This window comes from Pan troglodytes, chromosome X (genome assembly GCF_028858775.2).
Source record: "Pan troglodytes isolate AG18354 chromosome X, NHGRI_mPanTro3-v2.0_pri, whole genome shotgun sequence".
Lineage (NCBI taxonomy): Eukaryota > Metazoa > Chordata > Mammalia > Primates > Hominidae > Pan > Pan troglodytes.
The window spans coordinates 22,035,528-22,059,656 of NC_072421.2; the positions used below are offsets into that span (position 1 = coordinate 22,035,528).

Below are 24,129 nucleotides of genomic sequence, written 5' to 3' on the forward strand. Positions count from 1 at the left end.
TTCCAGGTTTTGTCCGGATGATTATTATATTCCCTAATTCTTGAGTCATATGAAAAATAATAATTTTACTTTCTTAAATTTTGAAGACTCTGGAATATTTTTACTTTGCCTTTGGATTTTTATTTATAAGAAGATTAATATTATTTTACCTTTCCTAATAAATCATTTGAGATGCTAGTGTTATATAGAAACAATTTAAAATAATCTTTTATGGAGGCTAATAGCTACAGAGTGAAATATCAGTTACCAAGTTGATTGAGTAGGTTTCTCGCTAATAAATTGTTATAATTTGAACTTCTCTAAGAGATTACTATAATTTTTTGGCAAACAAATGTTTTCTTATTAAACTCATTTATACACAAAAATGAAAAATACAATCATTTTTTACTTTAGAAAAATGCTTTAACGCAGGGAAAACTTCTGAAAATACTTTGCTTTTCAGTATTTTCATTTACAATTACATTTACAGAAGAAATATCATTTACAGTTAGTTTGTATAGTTATAAATTGTTCTTATCTAGTCATTAGAGAGCATCTTTTATAAACATAAGAGGATTTCTTTCATACTGTAGTGACCGGCTGGACAAACTCTCCCACATTTCACAAATAATCCATTCTTAAATGCAATAGAATTTGAATAGAATGTTGTTTTATTTGCCCAAGCCAAATCTTCTAACATGAGAGAAGAATATTACAGTTCAAATTAAGCAGTGAATATTTAACATATTAATACTATGTTATTTTAGAAAACAAATTTATAACTTTAGAAGAAAGTGTTCTTTTAATAAATATGTAAATTCTCAGCAAAAGACAAGCAGACTTTTATCACGATTAAATCTGTAGTGGTAACATACATAACTTGGTATTTAATGTTTAGACATCAAAACCTTCCTCTCCCCTCATTTTGTCTCCACTAAGTTTTCTCTTGTCTTAAATTGCCATAGGAAAAAAAGACACCTAAATGTTATATACAAAGTAGGTACCCAGTGATTGTTGACTTAATAACATAGCTTAATTCATTGTATGACTTACTTTCCTTTTTCACCCTTCATCTTCCACTTTGACTTAATTATTGTTACCATGTTTCTGAGAATAGGAGTAGAATATTGGTGCTAAGGAATGTGGTAGACATATCCGCTCACAGATGGCCTGGTGACTTGTAGTTCCATTCTGAACTCTGTCTAGTCCAAGTACGGAGTTTTTTAAGCAAACTGTTAAAAAAGAAATCTTCCCATACCTCAGTTTCCCCAACTGTGAAAAGGTAAGTCAAACTTAGCCTCCCAGGCCCAAGCAAATTCTTACATTCTTTGGGTTTTGCCATTTTAAGTAAGGTGGTAATAACTTTAACTTTACACACAACAGTAATGTGCATGCTGCTAAGTGTTTTAATCAAGGTTATCCTTGGATAATATTAACCAGCCTTTTTAAGGGGTGTTTTACAACACACAATTAGCTGCTTTACATTTTAATTGTAACTTTTGAAAACTTTCCCCGAAGTTTGAAGGGATCCTACAATCTTTTTCTATTTGAAGATAGTAAAAAGGCTTATTACACTTACTCATATAACCCGTTTCTGCTATAAGGTATAATAGATAAGATATTTAGGATGAATTAACAAATATTAGTTGAAATGTGAGAACAAAGAAAAGAAGAAAACAAATACACTTACCAAAAAGTCACTATGATTGCTTTTGGTGTGCTTCATATTTAGTTGTGAGCTAATACAGCCAGGACAAAAACAAAAATAATTTTAGTTTCATAATTTGTATTACAAAAAGGAGAAAGTATATTAGTTCCCCTGAGGAAGCAGAGTTTTTCCTGATACCATATTATAAAAGAAACTTCTTATACATCATTATGTAGAGTACGTATTTTTTTATCTGATTTATTTACCTGATTTATTTCTTGCTTTTTCATTTTATTATTGTTGGTTGTGTTTATTTTCCTAACTTTGGGGAAGCAGAATTATCCCTAGTACCTACATTCCTGACCATGTGTATTGTTAATAGAATATCTACTCAAAAATAATTGTTGATAATAATTAATTTCACAAGTAAATAAACTTAGGTTTTGGTTTTAAAAAACAAATTTATTATTTCTTACAATCTTGCTTTCTTGGGTAGCATAGTTCTAAGATACAATGCCCTTATCTTTCCATGTTCATATTAGTACTTAACGCATTTTATTATAATTTCTTTATATGACATCTTCCCAAATAGTCACTTAACTGTGGGCTCCGCTAGGTCAGGAATCCTATCTTATTCATTTGTAACTCGAATGCTACCCCATTGCCTGTGCATAATAAAGTATTCAGTAAATATTTTCATGAATGAATAAAATTGACTTTAAGTATATTCTCTCTCTTTTTTATAATTCAGAATTATGGCTTGGAAACAGAAAATCTAAAAACCCTTTCTCACAAGTTGAATGCATCTGCCAAAAATCTGCAGAATTTTATAACAGGAAGGAGAAGGAGTGGCCATTATGATGGGAGGACCAGCCGAAAATTGCCAAACGACTTTCTGACCTCAGTTGTGGATCTGATTGGAGCAGCCAAGAGTCTGCTTGCCTGGTTGGACAGGTAAAGTCTTCCGCATGTTTCATAAGTATCCTCTCCTCAGACACCAGTTTGAATATAACATTATTTTGCATTTTGTTGTGAAAGGATTGGACAGGCAGAGGAGTACCAAGTAATAAATGTCTAATGATGATTTACCACAATATAGGGGTATTAAATAGATATTAGTCTTTTATAAAATTTGATGTCCAACTAAGTAGCCAATCAATAATTAGTCTGACAACTGTAAAATACCTTGCTGCTTTATAAGCAAAATCATTATTTGGCTGTCATAATAAAATTTATAAATTTTTGTTTATTATAATACTGCTTTGTGTCCTGATGTTCTTTATTCATATTAATTGGTTGTACTTAAGGAAATGACCATTGGGATTCTATAAACTGTTTTAAATAGGTAATCAGACACTGACACCTTCATAGCATGCCTTGTATGTCTCCTTGGCCTCGCTTCATTCATTCTCTGTTATTAATTACATTGTACTATTTTGGATATCATAAACACACTTTTAGACTTTTTTAAGTTTAGTTGACTTTCATTTGTTTTGGAACACATAAAATAGTATAAAAGTCTTGTAATATGAAATGAAAATGTTAGATTTAAATTATATACTGTATGTGGTTAAACATAATGATAAAACACATTACAACTGTTTATTAAAAAACTAAACAAATTCTCTACTTTCAGTTTTGGAATTTTTGGTAAGGGGTATGTACTACGTTTAATGGCTTAATAATCAAATTTTAAAAATGCTCTTTGTCTTTCATAAGAAACTCTGATAATATACATTACCAGAATTCTTTCTTGAATAATTGTCAGTAGGATATTCATATGTGTTCCTACACACACACACACACACACACACACACACACACACGCCAGTATTACATTTTGGCATTTTAAAAACATGAGGCCTTATATTAAAAGTAAAGCTTTTGTATTTTTAAGGTGAAAATTGAGATAATTTTCCTTAATTTTATATTGTCTAATTTTATATATACTTATACATAATATAAAGTGATGATACTAAATCCAAATATGAAACACTAAACTATATATTACTAGCTTTTTGATAATTAATTAATGGACTACATGTTTCTTTTGCATTATAACATTATTAAAATTTAATTTTCATAATTGTCTAAGCCACATTATCAAGTGTTTAAATTAATTGAATTTTAAATATATACATTCCAAAAGTTATGAATGGTCAGTAAGTAAAATATGGCTTAGTCCTTAAGTACTATTAATATAATACATTTGTTTTGGTAGGCTTTACAGTAATCAGAAGACTTAAAGAACACATCCTTGATTATAATTATATCTTCTTTTACTCTCATTTTCCCTATAATTATAAATTTGCTCAGCCTTGATATCTGCATTTAGTAAATTCATTTATATATTTTTTACCCTAGTATTTGTTAGATGGATAGATAAACTGTTAGAGTGAATAGAAAATGTTTTTACTTCTTGATGACAGATATGGCTATTTATAAAATCACACATTTCCCACACTATAGTAGTCCTTGAGATTTTATCGTATCAATTTTTTATGGTGGTATTACTTTCATTATGTAATAAAATGCTTTTGGTAAGTGCCAAATCACCTACAAAACACATATGTGCATGCACACCTACAAAAGCACATAAAAACACACCCAGTGTGTCAGTGCAGATTTGCTTTAATTTGAGGGATTTAAAATGAACCCTGCAAATGAATACTGCCAAGCATTTGATCTTTAACTTTAGTTTATTCCTTCAATATACAATACTTTAGATGAAGAATAAAAATTTTGTCAGTTAAATAGGATTAATTTGATGTTATAAGCACCTGTTTTCATTTTTAAACAGCTATAAGTTTTATGGCATTACAAAATTTTTATTACATTTTGGAGAAAACGTGTATCCACAGCAATATGTTTTGGGTTTATTACAGTTTTGTTTTTATGTCACTTGAAAGAGGAGAATGAAAAAGAAAGAATAGGTTAAAAAAAACTTTAATTTTATTCTAGATGCTGAACTAGATGCTTTATACATAAGTATATATACTCTCAGCTCATTGAATTCTCACAGAGCAGATATTGTTATCTCCATTTTACATATGAAATGTGAAATAACTTGCCTAAAGTCATTCATCTAGTAAGAAAGTTATACTTTGAATTTATTTTTGTCTGACATTGAAGTCCTGTTATTTTTTCCTTCATGTTCCTTTATCATGCTACACCTCATTTTGAATGCTGACTAATTCTTGAGGATTTTGAGGAAGGGATGTGGCATATAAACCTTTATTTACATTTTGCTATTTCTCTTCAAAAGCTAAATAAGACTACCACTTTTCTGTTTTGGGCCTCAGTATCTGAAATTGCTACATAGAACTTCATTTATAGAAAATGTTTATTTCACTGTTTATGGTAAAAGTTTACTATTTTCTCTCATTTTTAACATTAATATTTAATTCTAATTGTTTCTAAAATACCTTTCAAGATTATTCTATTTTAAAGGGATCAATGAAATATTTTTGATAACATTGCAAAACCTTTAAATGTTTAGGGTGTAATAGTGTGCTAGGAAAATAATATTTATGACTCACAAAAACTCCAGTTTCAATGGAGCTTCCATTTAAATGAGATACACATTCAAAGACCAGCTCCTTACATTTCCTAAATAAGATAAAATCTAAGGTTAACACAATTCCATTTTTTCTCCTATTTAAAATATTGATTTCAGTGAAATACCAGACTTTCCCAGAGGAATAGTCTCAGAGGTGAATCACAGTTGGTAGCTTTACGGTTTATTTTCAATGCATGGTTTACTTGTCTGTTTTTAACCTACATCCTACTGTTTTTGACACCTCATATTTCTTGCAGTTTTCTGTGGCTTTGCCAAATCGATCTATACTCAGAAGTTTACAGATCACTACAAGTGTTACGTTGTACAGTAACATTAGTAAAAATGTTCAAAATTATTATTAAACAAAGTTTATTTTGCCTTTCATAGTAAAAGTTTTTTTCCTTCATTTTTACCAGTAATACCCAATTCTGAGAGTTTATAAAATACCTTTTTAAGGCCATCCTGTTTTGATGGGATCAGTGAGATCTCTTGATATCATTGAAAACCATTTACATATTTAAGGCATAAGAGTTTAAGGTACTAGGGAATTTTTGTTAAGATTTCTCTGAAATTTTTTGTCTTATGTAAGAAAATTGTTAAACTAATTTCTTCTTCCATGATAAGAAACTAAAGGACAAATTAATTTTATACCAGGAAAAATATTACAGAGACCAAGAAAACCACATCAAAAGCTACCAGATAATGTGATCCATTGTTTGGTCTTATTTTCTCTCATGTGCTCATTGTTTCTCACTTAGCACTAATTATTCAAGGGAAGAGCAGTGACATTAGCACTACCATTATTCACAGACTACCCTAAGGTTTCAGCAGTGCCAACCTGAGAAATAGTAAGGCATTCCAGATTTTCCTTATTAACCTCTTAGCTTTCCTTATTAGTTTCTAATTTGTTTAGGATTTCTGAATCGTTAATAACCTTTTTATAAATGTAATGCTTTTGTTTAGATATAATGTACAAAGAATAATTTCTTATAGGGTCTTAAACTTTTGCACCAGAGAGAAATATAAGCATCGTATTATCTATATGATGATTTAAGGAGTACAGTCGCTTAATTTTTAAGATTTAAATAGGATAATTCCTGTAACAGCCACTTATCGATGATCCAAGGATTTTATCTTTTTTTCTCTTTCTGGCATCAAAAAGCTTTCTTGCTATGAATTTAATTTCCTTTAATTAGAGTTATTGTGTTCTTCTTGTAAGTACCCTGAACTCTGCTTGAGGATTTCTTCAGACTTAAGAACAGTTTCTTTATTTTTGTTTTTGTTTTTGTGTGTGTGTGCATGTGCATGCATGCTGATCATGTTCAGTTATTCTACAGAGATCTATCGTTTTTACTCTCATAGATGATCATTAAGTCATGACTGAGTGATAATCTTTAGTAACCCACAAAGATTGGAGCCCCACCTGACCTTTTACCCTTATTTATATGTAGATACAGCCCAAATCATCATACCCAACCTTAAAATCTGCTGGCTAAGAATGGCTGTTAGTACAGTTGTATATGATTTGCCTCTAAGATAAAAACTTTAGGGTAATTCTAAATCACTACAAAATAAAATCTGTTTTCCTTGGTATGTGTTTAGATTTTTCTTTTCATTTTTTCTTGAAATTTAATCTTGAGTGAAAAGCTTGTCCTACTTAAAATATGAATGGTCAGGAAAGTGGAAGACATGCCTTGGAATTCAGTTTGCTATAGGCATTTAGTGATCAAATAGATTTTTTCTTTTCTATATTTGAACATCAAGTGAGATTCTTTTAAGTAGTTATGGTAAAACAAAACAAAACAAAACAAACATGCTGTGCATCACCTCATCACTTCTTAATGAAATTTTAAGATTTTATAAACAGACTCTGACCTTTTCAAACCTAGGAATCGAAACTCTTTTCTAATCATGCCAGAAGCACTTTTGAATTCTTAGTTTAAAATGCCAGTTTTTATGCTTCAATGCAGCAAAAATGGTCTCTATGTAGTTGTTTTTTTTTTTTTTTTTTTTTTGCGACAGTCTCACTCTGTCGCCCAGCCTAGAGTGCAGTGGCGTGATCTCGGCTCACTGCAACCTCTGCCGCCCAGGTTCAAGCGATTCTCCTGCCTCAGTCTCCTGAGTAGCTGGGATTACAGGCACCCGTCACCATGCCTAGCTGATTTTTGTATTTTTAGAAGAGACGGGGTTTCACCATCTTGGCCAGGCTGGTCTTGAACTCCTGACCTCGTGATCCACCTGCCTTGGCCTCCCAAAGTAATTTTTTTAAATTAATGATATTCTCCTAGAAGTGCTTATATTTTTCATTAAAAAATATTTTTATTGAGGCCTAATTTATATTCTATAAATTAACCTATTTTAAGTATACAGTTTGATGGGTTTTAGTAAATTTTGATAACACCTAATACAACCACCTTTACAATCCAGTGTTAGAAAACTTCCATCAGGATGGATTTTTAACAGTTGGTTTCTGCTTACAACTAAAGAGGTTAATTTTTTTTAACTGACAATTTTGATTAATCACATTTTTTTCTAATTCAGTTTTTTAAATTCTTATGTCTCCTTTTATTTAAGTAAATTATCTTGAAAAAATATACTGGGTTTTGGAGTAGGAATAGATAAGTTCATGAAAGAGAGCCTATAATACACTGTGGTGTAGTCATGCATTGCTAATGATAAGGATTGGCAATTTTGTTGTTGTGCAAACATCATAGAGTGTGCTTACATAACCTAGATGATACAGCCTACTACACACCTAAACTATATGGTATAGCCTGTTGCTCCTAGGCTAGAAACCTGTACAGCATGTGACTGTACTGAATACTATAGGCAATTGTAACAGAATGGTAAGTATTTGTTCCATATCTAAACCCAGAAAAGGTACAGTAAGAATACAGTATTATAATCTTATGGGACCACTGTGGTATATGCGGTCTGTTGTTGACCAAAACGTCATTTTATGCAGCACATGACCGTATATAGAATCATTTAGAAAACAATATGTTAAAACCACTAGAAAAAGAAAGGGCCATTTAATAAATTGTAGTGGGGCGCTTGGTTAAGCCTTTGGAAAATAAATAATGATAGAGCACTATCTATTTTTCTTCACTAAAATAAATTTTAGATATATCAGATATCTAAGAAGAAAATATAAATTTACAAGAAAACTAGAAAAAATATAGGCAAAAATGATTTCTAGATGTGGAAAGACTTTCTAAGTATTTTAAAAATGGAATAAAATACAAAGGAATGTACTGTTGACTACATAAAAAAGAAAAACGTAATAAAGTATAAGACAGAAGACAAGCTGGGAAAAATATTTGCAACAAACAGATATGAAAAGCAGAGGGTTAATGTGTAATGTGTAATATTCATATATGAACATATGTGAATATTCATATTGATAAAAAACAAAGCCCACCAAAATGTAACAGATGAGCACATAAGTAGGTAAATCAAAAAAGAAGAAACAGAAATCACTGGTAAAATGTGTATATCAAACAACAGAGCTTTAAAGTGCATGAGCAAAAACTGACAGAATGAAAGAGGAAGTAGACAAATCCACAGTTGTAGACTTCATTTCCTCTTTCTCAAGAATAGATAAAATTAAACAGAAAGTAAGATTAGAAGAGCTGAGCACCACCACCTAAGAACAGGATGTTTTGACATTTTTAGAGCACTTCATCCAACAACAGGAGAATAAAAATTCTTTTGATCACCCATTGAACATTCACCAAGATAGACCATATCTGTATCATAAAACAAAATTCAACAAGTTTAAAAGAATTGAAATCAGATAATAAAATGAAACTGGTAACTCATATAGCACACTTATAAGTAATCCAACGGTCAAGTCTCATGGAAAATAAAAAGTAATACATTGAACAGAATGAAAAAAGACCAAATCATAATTTGTGGCACACAGCTAAAGCAGTGCTGAAAAGGAAGTGTATAGCACTGAATGCTTGTATATATCAGAAATATATATATTCACAATATATCAGAAATATATATAGTAAATATATCAGAAGCACTGAATGCTTTATATCAGAAAAGATCTCAAATCAATCATTTAAGTTCCCATCTCAAGAAAATAGAAAAATAAGAACAAAATAAGTACAGAGCAATAAGATCCTCTTAATGATAAGAGCAGAAATTAGCAAAATTGAAAACAATAGAGAAGTCAATCAAAATGTAAAGGTTAATGAACGAATATTACAGATAACTTCACATATAAATTTGGCAGCTCAGATGAAATGGTCCAATTCCTTGAGAAACGGTACTAAAACAACCCAAAATGAAATAGATACTCTGAATAATCCCATAACTATTGAAGAAAGTGAATATTACCTAGAAACGCCTCAGGGTGTGGAAAAAATCTGCAGGCTCAAATGATTTCATTGGTGAATTTTATATATTTGAAGAAGAAACACCATTTCTATACCATCTCTTCCAGAAAATAAAGGCAGGAACTTTTCCTATATCATTTTTTGAGGCAATCATTATCCTGATATACCCCTCCCCCCAAAAAAAAAACTACAGACCAATATTTCTCAGGAACTTAGATGTTAAAACCTTCAACAAAATATTACCAAACTAAATCTAACCATGTGTAAAAAGAATTAGACACATGACTAAATGAGTTGCTTCAAACACTTGAAGATACATCAGTATACAGGTCCACCATTTACTAGTTGTGTGACCTTAGATAAGTCACTTAATCTTTCTCTACCTTATGCTTCTCCTCTGTAAAATGAGAATAATAATAGTGCCTATCTCATAATAGTTGTGAAGATTAAATTACCTAATACAGGTAAAGCATTTAGAATAGTAACTGGCACATAGTGAGCCCTCGGTAAACCTTAGCAGTTGTTATTACTAGCTCTTGATTGTGAATATTCTAAGTAGATACTGTACTCAGAATCTTAGGTTCTTTTGAAAATAAACTAACATGTTATCTTTGCCTAAAGTATTCCTTTTTTGTTTTAGATGTAGTGAAGATACCTTGTAAGAACCAAAGAACTTAAATAATTAAGAACTTTAAAAAGAGAGAAATTTGGTAGAAAGCAAACATTATATTTCCTGAATTTAATTTTCTTCCAATCATTTCTTTCAAACCTTTCCTTAAAATAAGTCCTGAATATTTTTATCAGTATGGAAATTTCAGAACAATTTATTTCATATTATTGATAAACTCATTTTAGGCTACTATATTTTGGGACTTTTCAAAAGCTGTTACTAGTAATCACAATTTTCCTTTTCCCTTTATAGGTCACCGTTTGCTGCTGTGACAGACTATTCAGTTACAAGAAATAATGTCATACAACTCTGCCTGGAGTTAACAACAATTGTGCAACAGGTATTAGCTGACAAACTTTCCTTCTGTTAATTTATTAGCAACTTCGTATTCCAACAATGGGAAGTATCCTATGTACCAAGAGTTTTTAAGATACTGGTTTAGAAGTTTCTCAAAGACAAACCATTCTAAAGAAATGAAATGTGTAGTTATTTATTGGGAGACTGTGCATTTAGCTCAGTTAGCTTACCAGAAGATATAAAAGGAACCTGACCTGTACACACACAAACAAATGTGCCTAATAGCTTTTAACAGTGATCTAATTACCTGAACTGATTTTCCACTTCAAATATTATCTAAGCCAGGGATCCCCAAACCAGATGCCTTCAGGGTCCAGCAGCTAATATAAATGTTTAAATTAAGTCCGGTATAAGGCAAGGAGAAATGGAAGAGACTTGGGTGAATTGACTGGAACATATCCCATATCCAAACATATCTTTTAGAGGAAATGTAATTATAGGCATGATATATTAGTGCTTGTAAATTATCTCTTAAATAATCTGTTCTTTTTCTACTGTTATGTGATGATATCTCTTTTCAGTACCAAGTTTTTCTGGGCTCTGTGGTCTCTTGCTACCAGTAGTAGCAAGAAGAATAAGGATTAATAGGTAAAATAATGAAATAAAATAGTTAAGTGTTTATTTCTTTATGGTGAAACTATGGGTGATTTTATTTAGACTCGACTCTTCTCTATTTTCCAAATGAATTTTTATTTTCTAAAATGAATTTGAGTTATCAAAAAACAAAAAAGAATGTTAAATACATTGAAGAAATACCTCTTTAAGTTTGCCAAAGGAACACAGCTTAGACAAATACTGAAATTATACTTTAAAATAAATTACATAGCTTATGAGCAGTTAATGTTCATCTAATCATCTAATTCAGCCATTATATACATACTAATCACTGCATTTGATTGGAATTGTATGAAGTATTTGAAGACAGGAATTAAACTGAAGCTGCCAGTAAAAGAGGCCAATTTGAATAAGCAAGGTGTAGACTTTTAAAAAAATCTAGGGCATGCATTTATTACCGGGCTTTCAAGAAATCTCTTCTGAACAGTTATGATGATGATTATGCTTTGAAATATGCTGTGCTTCAAATTATTTTTCATTCAGCTTTAATTATTTTTATTCCCTTTGCAGCAAGATGAGATAATCAATATCTAAAAATAAACTGTCACAAATGGCTTTTTTCCCCTTCCTAACACAAAGTGGTGCTACTATGAAGTAAAAGGAAAGTGCTTCTTGATATTGGCCACTTACATTTAAAATAATACTAAAATTAGAGGAGAAAGTTAATGTCAGTTTCTTTTGAAAACCTCCAGTTGCAGGAATTTGTTTAATCTGCTATATTTATTTTACTTATTCCCAGTTGTGATGGGTTTGGATCATTGTATTTGAAGCCTTTTAAAGAGATTTCCGCCCCCGTCCCCAACACTTTCCTCATCACATAAGATTGGTTATAATGACACTTTTGAAAAAAAAAAGAGAAACTGATTTTAAAATCTTAAATAGAATTCTCACAAAGAACTGAAGCTTCATTTAGAACACTGACAGCAACTGAATCAGAACAATGAGACAGGTACCCACACACTACTTGTCAGCCTTTAAATAATTGCCGTGATGCCTTCCTTAATGGATATCAGCTTAACCTAAAATTATTCTACTGTACCATTTTTATGTTCTCCACTTCAAACACAAAAATGATGAATTAGATTGTCACTAGTTAAGAAATAAGCACAAAAGTGTTGGTTTGCAAGATGAAACTTTGGTGAAGCTTAAAATACATGGGGCAAGGTTGTAATCTTGGAAGATTTGAGACTCAGCCCTGTTTTTCATGATGATTCCACATTGGACAAACGATGTCATTGTTTTCGCCATCTGTAAACAGAAATAATCACCTCTACCTCAAAGTTTTTCTGAGAACCAAATGAGATTTATTTAAAAATAGTGAAGACTTAGAATCAACCTAAATGCCCATCAGTAGTAGACTAGATTAAGAAAATGTATATATACACCATGGAATACTGTGCAGCTATAAAAAAGAATGAGATCATGTCCTTTGCAGCAACACGGATGGAGCTTGGAGGTCATTATCCTAAGCAAACTTAACACAGGAACAGAAAACCAAATACCATATCTTCTCACTTATAAGTGGGAGCTAAACATTGAGTACACGTGGACACAAGGGAACAACAGGTACTGGGGCCTACTCGAGGGTGAAGGGTGGGAGGAGGGTGAGGATCGAAAAACTACCTTTCGGGTACTATGCTCATTACGTATGTGATAAAATCTGTACAGCAAACCCCATGATACCCAATTTACTTATATAACAAACCTGCACATGTACCCCTGAACCTAAAATAAAAGTTAAAAAAAGTAAAATAAAATAGCCGATGAGTGTAAAGTGAAAAACAAAGATGAAAATAATATTATTTACAAAAATGGGTAAGGAATAAAGAGACTTGATAAAAGGAAGTAAAATAGGAACTTTGTTTTGAAAAATAAATGTCAGAGATTTTTTTCTCCATTTGGTGTTAGTTTTCATGAGCTGCATTTACAGTGAAATCTGAATTAGGTGCTGAGGGAAAAATTCAAACATGTTAAAGAACATTTTAAATCAGATTTTGAAGTGTTAAATACGGAGTGAAAAATTCCTCTTAAAACTCAAGTTGTGATGATATGCTTTTTACCTGAACTGGTCCTCTCTAAACTGTATTTATTAAAAATCTCTGCTTGCTTATGGGTCTGTTCATTTCTAACCTTCTTAGATCCATTTTACATGTTCTTGGTTATCGCTGGTTGTCTGAATAGTGTTAAAAACATTTTACAGAAAACCGTAAGGAAGAATATTTACAATAATCCAATCCTAATTACGCAGAAACAATTAGTGCTGTTGCTTTGGTCTTTCCTGTAATAAATGTCTTTACTTAAGTTGTTATTCTGGCTTTCTGACAGTTCTTTTGTTTTACTTTGTTCCATATTTACCTGTCAGATGTATTTTATTTTCTAAACCTTTGTTCAAGTAAATGGACAAATATTCTTTAAACATCAGTATTAAAAATTTTTATTTTTGATGGACAGCCTCCTTTAAATTACGTGCTTTCTATTCACTTGTGTTACCTTTATATTATTTTAAATACAGAAAATAAAAGTAAATAATTTATGAAACATCCTCTAAATCTGCATCTTAAAATAAAGATATAAATGAGCATATTGAGTATATAGCCCTTTTTAAATGTATTCCTGCTCAAATGTAATATAACCATTTTATCTGTTTTATCTTAAGTTGTTAATTGCTCAAGGTAAATACTTGAGAAGATAAGAGTTTTTAGGACTTATTGAATTGGGATTTGTGTTTTAACTGCCTAGAGCACAAATTTGTAAATACTGTTTAGAAAGATTATAAAATTTTGTTAAAATGAATAGCCCAGAAGTAATTTTTAGTTTCATTAAGGATTTATTCAAGGAAATTTAGCCTGTAGATTTATTGATTATAGATATTATATTTTACTTAATTACATTCATGTATATGAATAGTACTTCATTTACCTTCTTAGTTGACATTTCATATCATTTACTTTCACAATTTATGGCAAAATAATGTAGTGGGCACTGACATGAAGTAGATCCAAGTTCATCATCCTGGCTTTGCTTTTCAACAAACAGTATAAACTTGGACAAATTACTTCATATCTCTGATATTATTTTTCTTTTTCTGTAAAAGTGGATCCCTACCATTTTTAGATTATTGTTGGGCTGTTGTGAAGATTAGAAACTGATTTAGCCCACCATCTGGCATATAGTGGGAGCTTAATAAATGGCCACTCGAGTTATTTTGTGTAGCAAAAGAGCCTTTGGAAATGCTAAACTCAGCTAGTTTCTCGCTCCACAGAAAATTTCAAGGAGTGATGCTCTGCTTACTTTTGGTATTGAGTGGCAATGAAGAAAGATCTCATTTCTAAAATGTGATTTTTTTTAAAAAAAAAAAAGGATTTTAGTATAATTCAGAATGTTCTTTAGATTTTAATGCAAATTTATTACTGTGCTTCATTTTCTGCAAGATATGTTGAAACATTCATGTTCAAATGTAATACAGAAATTAATTTTGATTACCCAGGAATGTATCATCTCTATTCACATATTCAAGTTCAAGTAGTAAATACATGTAAAGATGTAAAATGGGGATATAAATTATGCTGGAGTAGGCAAGGTACGTATTCTATCGTTCATATGGTAAGTGTTGAAAGCATATGAAAAGCCTGTCCAGAATGGTCTCACAGACATTTAAAACACAACTTTAAATATTACTTTTACTATGTACTCAGAGTTAGTGTTTAAACCTTCCTGAATCAGACATTCTAGGTGACCTGAAAATTATATTGGGGCTCTTGAGATTGAAACTGGGACATTTCAGACCAAAAAACAGGACAAGCTTTATATGCATTTTTAAAACAATATGGATTATATTAGCATACTCAATTAAGGCAATATAAAAGGTGAATGTTTTTTCACTTTTTTATTTTTAGTTGACACATAATTGTATATATTTATGGAGTACAGAGTCATATTTCAGTACATGTATACAGTCTGTAACGATCAAATCAGGGTAGTTAGCATATCCGTCATCTCAAATATTTGTCACTTCTTTAGGGTGGGAACATTCAAAATCCTCTTTTCCAGCTTTTTGAAAATATGCAATAAATTATTGGTAATTATATTCATTCTACGGTGCTATAGAACACTAGGATTTTTTCCTCCTGTCTAGCTGTAATTTTGTATCTATTAACTAATCTCTCCCTATCCCCTCCTCTCTCCTACCCTTCCCAACCTCTAAAATCTACTCTCTACTTCTATGAGCTCAATTTTTTTAGCTTTCGCATATGAGTGAAAACATGTAATATTTATCTTTCTGTGCTTGACTTATTTCACTTAACATAATATCCTTTAGACTCATCCATGTTGCTGTGAATTATAGGATTTAATTCTTTTTATGGCTGAATAGTATTCCATTGTGTACATGTACCATGTTTTCTTCATCTATTCATCTGTTGATTAACATTTAGGTGGATTCCTTATCTTGGCTGTTATGAATAGTGCTGTAATAAACATAGAGATGCTGATATCTCTTGGACATACCGATTTCCTTTCCATTGGATAAATACCTAGTAGTGGGATTGCTGGATCATATGATAGTTCTATTTTTGTGAAATATACATTCTGTTTTCCATAATGGCGCTACAAATTTACATTCATACCAACAGTATTTTTTCATTTCCTTTCTGTTTAAACAAATAATACTTTTAATTCAGTTCAATTATACTTTATCCTTTAATTTTTCTTCAGCCTTTTACTTTAATTATAAAGAAGCAATATCTTTTCAAATTTTCCGTATAATGCTAATATAATAAGTCAGAAGTTAGATATAAAACTATCAGAAATAATACCCAGATAACTTGAATACTTTTTTCTGAAAAAAAATGTAAAAACTAAAAATATATTGTTTTCAAAACTGAAGGTATGTTATATATGTGCACCTGTATCTTCTCAAAGGTGTGTGTATGAGAATATTATCAAAATAGATATAAATACACATACAAGAAATTCTCATTCATGATATTAAATACCTAATTTTTGGCAGCTGCATATTTCTGAAGGCTCAGAATGAAGAGATGAGTGATGACATCATTGCATACTAATACTTAGCAAAGGACTCTAGAAGAGTGGGGCATAATAACTTATTATTCCTGCAGCTTTCTGATACTGGCCTGGCTTGTGAGCAAAAACTTAAAGACTTACTGTGTATCATATTAATATGGATGCTGAAATAGATTGTTTTCATAGGTTTATTCTTTTATAAACCAAAACTATATTGCATGTTATCAGAGTCGCCCTGCCAAAGCGCTTTTAAAGATATTATCACCATCAATAATATCAGAAGGAGAATAGATGAGGGTGTACTAAACTCATCAATTCCTTTTAGATAGCAAATAGTAGATCCTATTTCTCAGACATCTTCTTTCTTCACTGTATTACATTTTGAAATTTATGAAACGTACATACATGCAAAAGAATGCATATATGTATGTTATGAAGAATAATAATAAATACTCATGAATCTACCCTCTAATTAAATAACTACAGCATTACCAATATTGTTTCAGTTACTTTTGAGCTCCTCCCCCATTTCATCAGCTTGCCTTCTCAAGGTGTTTATCATTTTATTTGTTCTTAAAATAGTTTCATATACTTCTCTAAATGTATCATTTGATTATGCTTGTCTTTGAGCTTGTAACCATGCTGTCACTCTGTTTCTTACTGTTTTCAATTTATGTATTTCTGAATTCATGCATGTTTTCCTCTGTAGCTGTAGTTCATTCATTTTCACTGCATATAATATTGAATTCTGTGCATTATGTGCATACCCCAATATGATTATCCATTTTTCTTATCATGGACATTTGGGTATATACCTACATTTAAGTGTAATTACTAGGAGTGTAATTACTAGGCTATACAGTTTGCATATGCTCATCTTTACAGCTGTGAATATCATGTTCTCAAAATTTTATTGCTTATTATGTCTTGTACTTTCATTATCTTTCTACTCTCTGAATTACTGTATTTGAGTCCTATTATGCAGTTCACCTTTGAAGAGGCTTTTATAGTTTTCTCACAAAGACCCTAAGAAGAGGTAACTTTTACCTTTATTCCTATACTACATATAGGGATACAGATGTAGAAAGGTGGGTTAGGCTATTTTTGATCCTCATGAGTGATAAAATAAACTTCAGAGGAGAGTCCCTGATATGCTACCATTTGTGATATACTGTGACTATTCTTTTTAAAGAACCAAGCCAACAGTAATAGTTCATTTAAGAAAAGATTTGCTGTGACAGACTTGGAAGCAGGAGTAGTCCCCATGCTCTTCTGTGTCTCCAGTGCCTGGCAAATAAGTGTTTGTTGAAAGAATGATGTAATTATTTTTCCCTTAAAAGTTCACCAAAAATGATTACAGAAATTTAGAAACTTTAGGAGTTTAGAATCAAGTAAAGAGCTGTTTCAAAGCACTGATGCCTGAACCCCATACTGGACCCATTAAATTAGACTCTTTGTGATGCGGTTTGGCATCAGTATTAAGTGATGCCTCAAGTGATTCAAATACGAAGCCAAAGTTGATAGCAATTGTGCTATACTCATACTTTAGAAGGAGACAAATATGAGGTGGGAAAAAATGCATGTAATTAAGAACAGTGTTTCCCAAAGGAAACACTGGACCATGTTTCCATGGACCATGATTCATCTAAGGAGGCATACTAAAAATGCACATTCTTTAGACTTTACCACAGGCTGAATGATTGAGAAGTGTGGATCAGGAGGTTCAATTATTTATAGGTGATAACAGCCCGGAGCCTATACATTTATAAAGGAGTCTGGTTAGTTTTCAATTTATAACTGTAGTTATTAGTGGGTTATAGTCCCTCTGTAGTAAATACATATCCAAAAGGATTAGGCGTGTTCTATGAAACATCAAATATAAGTTATTAAATAAAAAGTGGTTATTGCACACTTGTAATAAGAAAGAGAGAACCAATGCTAGAAAGTGGTGTGGTGGTAGTAGACAGGGGAAGGCACTAAGGTTAGTAAAACAAGAAGCAATAATAATCATTAGTAATGTTTTAAGCATTTATTATATCATATTGTACCATACATGAATTACATGACATAGATTTTCATACCTACACAAGATGAAAGCAGCAAACCAAATAAATTATAGTTACTATTAGGTTGGTGCAAAAGTAATCATAGTTTTTGCCATTACTTTTAATGCTTATTATGTCTTGTACTTTCATTATCTTCCTCCTCTCTGAATTACCATTTTTGTCATATGTCATAATATTAATATTACTTTTAATGGCAAAAAACACGAATACTTTTGCACCAACCTAATAGTTACAGGCACTGATTTATTAAGGCATTTCGCTTCTGCTGAAGAAGTAGTTTTTAACATCCCAGTCTGCTTAGGTTGGGTCAGAATGACCACCAACATCAGATAGGTAATTCAAATAAAATTAGGCCCTAACACAAGTAAAATAATGCATTGAAATTGTAAATGACAGCGGCAGGTTGAAGAACTGGTCAGAATCAAGTAATTAAGACAAGTGAGCACAAATCAAACTTATAAAATAAGTCAAAATTTATCTGTTAAAACCAGATTGGGCCAGGCGCGTTGGCTCATGCCTGTAATCCCAGCACTTTGGGAGGCCAGGGCGGGCAGATCACCTGAGGTCAGGAGTCAAGATCAGCCTGGCCAACATGGTGAAACCCTGTCTCTACTAAAATTACAAAAATTAGCCAGGCATGGTGGTTCATGCCTGTAATCTCAGCTACTCGGTACACTGAGGCAGGAGAATCACTTGAACCCAGGAGGCGGAGGTTGCAGTGAACCGAGATCACACCACTGCACTCCAGCCTGGGCAGCAGAGTGAGACTCCGTCTCAAAAAAAAAAAAAAAAAAAAAAAAAAAAAGCCAGATTGGAAAAGACTAGATTTGCAAGGAGGTAGCAGAATGTAACCTTAGGTTGACTGTGGGTAACAGTATGTGAGGCTTGACATAGCACCACTAAAAAAACACTAATAACCCATGAAATGAAGAGATACAGCCTGGAAAATTAACGAAATGGTTATTGCATTAAAATCTGCATTGGTTAGGTCTTCATATGCACATCTGTCTTATGTTTCCCTTCTATTGGTGCAGAGTTGTATTAGTCAAGGTAAACTAGATTATGCTGCAGTGACAAACAACCTGAAAATATTAGTGGCTTTTAATAATGCTCATATCAAATGCCCATGCTCCATGTGCATCCTGGGTTGCTATAGCTTTACTCTATGTCCTATTCACTTCAAAGCCCAGGCTGATAGAGTAGTCTCTTCTAGAAAATTGCTGGTCATCATGGCAGAGGAAAAAGAGAACATGGTGAACCATGCACTGGCTCTTAAAGCTTCTGCATGAAAATGAGACCTAACACATCTACTCACAATTCATTGGTCAAAACAAGTCATATAGCCATGACTGACTTCAATGGCTCAAGGAAGTTTACTTTTCCCTTTAAAAAATGACAGGTATATATTTGGAAATCATAATACAGTCCGCCACAGCAATCAATCTATGAAGAATTCCAGTATAACATTATACTAGAATTTTGAGGACAACAATATTTTTTATTTGAATGTAACCTCTCTCTCCTCAATACTGAAGTGTGTTTGTACTGTGTGTGTGTGTGTGAGACACAGAGAGAAAGAGGATCAGTCGGTATTTTAAGTGTAATCTGCTGGAATATGACTGGTAGGTTTCGGTGGGGGGCAATAAATGACCTTTTGGATTTTGTCCAAGCACAAAATTCTGGTTAATAATCACTTGGTACTCAGCGTTAGTACTAGGAAACTTAAACAGATATGGATTCTATGGAATATGTCTTTTCAAGGTGTACCAAATTAAGCCTAGATTTAAGATAGTACTATTACTTGGACAATTTAGTATTTATTAGGATTTTTATATCTTGTCATCATCAATGATCTAAAACTATTTTTTGCATACGCGGACATAACTGGTGCTTTTTCAAATACTGCACACAATTACTGAAAAGAAATGATTCCATTTTTTACAAGAAAATGCAATCTAAATAGATAAAAGAGACAAACATATAGGGCCTGAGGAATTGTTTAAACTGACAGTAGAAATTATATACCATACCATCTCTATTTTCTGACAGCCAAGTGAATAATCTTGAATTAAAGAATTAATGTTGAATTTATATTTTTATTTATGATAGTATTTGATTTTAGTTTTGCTTTGCACCCTTTGAGTTTATTACAAGGGAAAAAATGCCTCCCATTGCTTAGACCCTATAGAGTTTCCTTTCCTTGGGATATAGTAGATGGTCATTACCATAAGCAACTTGAATATCTGGAAGCTAGAGAGACTTTCTATTACAAAGAAATGTTAGCCTCATTCTATGACTATAAAGTTCTTGCTATCTTTTCTATAATACAAATCTTGCAGTAAAGGCTCAACTATTTTTGTTAAATATATCTTCTGAGATCAAGCAGATTGAAATTTAAAACCAAACTCACATACAAAATGTTTTAAAAACTGTGAAACTCAGTCTATTTTTGTATAAAATAGAAGTGTGAAGAAACTAAGTGTACTGTACTAGCTTTGCAATTAGAAATTTTATTTTCAACAATATGGCTTTATGAGTTGCATTTTTATACTCATATGTAAAATCAATGTGTAATATTTATTACAGAAAGTGAAAATAGAGAATCAGTGCAATAAAATATTGATAACAGATAAATTCAGATTATAGAGTGTACAGAGAACCTTGAGAAAGTAAAGAGACATTGAAGTTGAATATGGGGTTCCTTCTCTGAAAATATTAACAATCTAATGGGAAAGACTAAGACTAGCAAATAAATAACTGATGAAAACATAAAATATCTAGAACTAGAAATACCATTTGACCCAGCCATCCCATTACTGGGTATATATCCAAAGGACTGTAAATCATGCTGCTGTAAAGACACATGCACACCTATGTTTATTGTGGCACTATTCACAATAGCAAAGACTTGGAACCAACCCAAATGCCTAACAATGATAGACTGGATTAAGAAAATGTGGCACATATACACCATGGACTACTATGCAGCCATAAAAAATGATGAGTTCATGTCCTTTGTAGGGACATGGATGAAATTGGAAATCATCATTCTCAGTAAACTATCGCAAGGACAAAAAACCAAACACCACATGTTCTCACTCATAGGTGGGAATTGAACAATGAGAACACATGGACACAGGAAGGGGAACGTCACACTCTGGGGACTGTTGTGGGGTGGGGGGAGGGGGGAGGGATAGCATTAGGAGATATACCTAATGCTAAATGACGAGTTAATGGGTGCAGCACACCAGCATGGCACATGTATACGTATGTAACTAACCTGCACATTGTGCACGTGTACCCTAAAACTTAAAGTATAATAATAATAAAATAAAATAAAAAGAAAACATAAAATATGTAAAGCTAGTAGAGTTATCTGGTAGACCATTCAAAACCATTTAGGCCTTGTCTCATGACATGCAAAATAAACAAACTTAGTTCATAATGGGAATTAACTCACTGCCTCTTCAGGCTGTCAAAACACAGCTATTAAAGTTACAAGACAGCTATTAAAGTTACAGGGATTACAGTCTCAATCTAATGAATGAATGAATGAATGAATGAATTTATTTATTTTCCCCAAGATGGAGTCTCACTCTGTCACCCAGGCTGGAGTGCAGTGGCGCAATCTCGGCTCACTGCAACCTTCACCTCCCAGGTTCAAGCAATTCTCCTGCCTCAGCCTCCCAAGTAGCTGGGATTACAGGGGTGCACCACCATGCTCGACTAATTTTTTGTGTGTTTTTAGTAGAGACGGAGTTTCACCATGTTGACCAGGCTGGTCTCGAACTCCTGACCTCAAGATCTGCCTGCGTAGGCCTCCCAAAGTAGTGGGATTACAGGCATGAGCCACCATGCCTGGCCTACTCTAAATGAATTTTCTAATCGTTGATAACCTTGACATTTTTACTTCAGTCTTGAAATTTTGATTTTTTTGGTTTGTTAAAGACCCATATGAATGCTGAAAAAACAATTAGCCTTTCTTTTGCCTGTACCCTCACGTCTCTATATGCTAAAAAATTATTTTACACACTCATTCAATTATTGGGGCATTAGTTTTTCATTGTGAAGTAAAAGACTAGAGTAGTTGGAGCTAACTTTAGATGACCTTGTGGGAGAGAACTGGAATAGAATTTTGTAGAGGAATATTATGCAAGATGTGGAAGAATTGGCCGTGTTCACTGACAGAAGAACAAAGTAGTTCTCAGCCATTTTACAAGCATGACTTTATTTTATTTTATTTTATTTTATTTTATTTTGCAGACCCCATGTGTTAAAAAAAATTTAAGGCTTTTGAACTACATTTCTATAATAATAATAATTTCCCTAATTTTTAATTAATGATGTGTAACCACTAGTCAGCAGGAGACAACCAGTGTTACCAAAGTCAGTTTGTGCAATGTATGGTTTCTCTTGCCCTTTTTGAATTACCCATAGTGGTTCTCAGGCCACACTCCTCCAGAGTTATCTCTATATACTATCCTAGAAAATATGAGTAATAATATCTTCATCTTTTATTTTATAATTTGGAAAAAATTAAATGACAGAAAGAAATGGAGAATAATGTAAGAAGCACACATGGACCAACACTTCAAATTGATAAATATTAAGATATGGTCGTATTTGCATCAGAACTTTTTTATAAAGTTGTTTGTATTTCTGCTCAGGCCCCTTCCTCAGAGGCATGCAGGAGCATTGGCATGTATCCTTTTGGTTGATATTTACATACTTTGCTATACATATATGCAGAAACAATATATTTTACTTCTCAATTTTAGTCAACAATGAAACATCATGGAGTTTAAACAGAAGGATGTGGGATTATGATAGGATAATTAAAGTGGTTCAGAAGTTTGATATAGTAGTCATATCAGACCCTGCTTGAAACTCCTTGATGGCTTGCTCATTAGCCTCAGGATAAAACTCATATTATTTAACTGACTTTCAAGGCAACACATTATTAGATTTCCAAAGTTTTCCCTCTTCAGTTCATCTCTCCATATTTCTCTTTCATATCTCATGCCCTTGTTGCTCTGTATGCCTCAGCCATAGGACCTTTTAAGTTTTTAAAATTTTCAGTCTCTAAAGCTGTATTAGTCCATTCTTGCATAGGTTTAAAGAGCTACCTGAGACTGGGTAATTTATAAAGAAAAGAGGTTTAATTGACTCAAAGTTCTGCAGGCTGTACAGGAAGCATGGCTGGGAGGCCTCAGGAAACTTACAATCATGGCAGAAGGTGAAAGGGAAGCAGGCACATCTTACATGGCCAGAGAAGGACAAAGAGAGAGCAAGGGGGAGGTACTACATACCTTTCAACAACCAGATCTCGTGAGAACTCACTCACTATCACAAGAACAGCAAGGGGGAAACACACCTCCATGATTTAATCACATCCCACCAGGCACCTCCTCCAACACTGGGGATCACAATTTGACATGAGTTTTGGGTGGGGACACAAGTCCAAACCATATCCAAAGCCTTTCCACATATTTGTTTTGCCCAGTACAATTCTTCCAACTTTAGTTCCTCTCATCCTTCCAACCTCAATTTACACATCACTTCCTCTGGGAAGTTGCCTCTGATCCTTCCAAAATATGACACCAGAGCCCAATTAAGACATTTTAGAAGCCTCAAATACTAAAAGTCATATAGGTTATATGACTGTTTCCCTACCACCGTATTATTCACAATAAACACAATATTAAGTGCAATGAAGTCTGAAATTTCGGTTTCTTAATAGGGACTATTTTGATGATTTTATTCTTTGAGGTATTGAGTATCATGTTTATTTCACAAAATCAAGTTACTTGTTTGCTTACTGCACAGCAGTCTGTTCTTAACCCATCATGGTGCTTATTAAA

General features: G+C 32.5%; 1 protein-coding gene across 8 annotated transcripts in view; it reads left to right on the top strand.

The window, feature by feature from the left end:
• Nucleotides 1-24,129, top strand: part of CNKSR2 (connector enhancer of kinase suppressor of Ras 2) — a 280,256-nt gene that overhangs the window by 55,856 nt on the left and 200,271 nt on the right. For all 8 annotated transcript variants that reach the window (XM_016943171.4, XM_016943172.4, XM_024353188.3 and 5 more), the window contains exons 3-4: nt 2,379-2,581; nt 10,458-10,545. In XM_016943171.4, the coding sequence (XP_016798660.1) occupies nt 2,379-2,581; nt 10,458-10,545 (291 nt within the window). The remainder of the gene's footprint in view (nt 1-2,378; nt 2,582-10,457; nt 10,546-24,129) is intronic.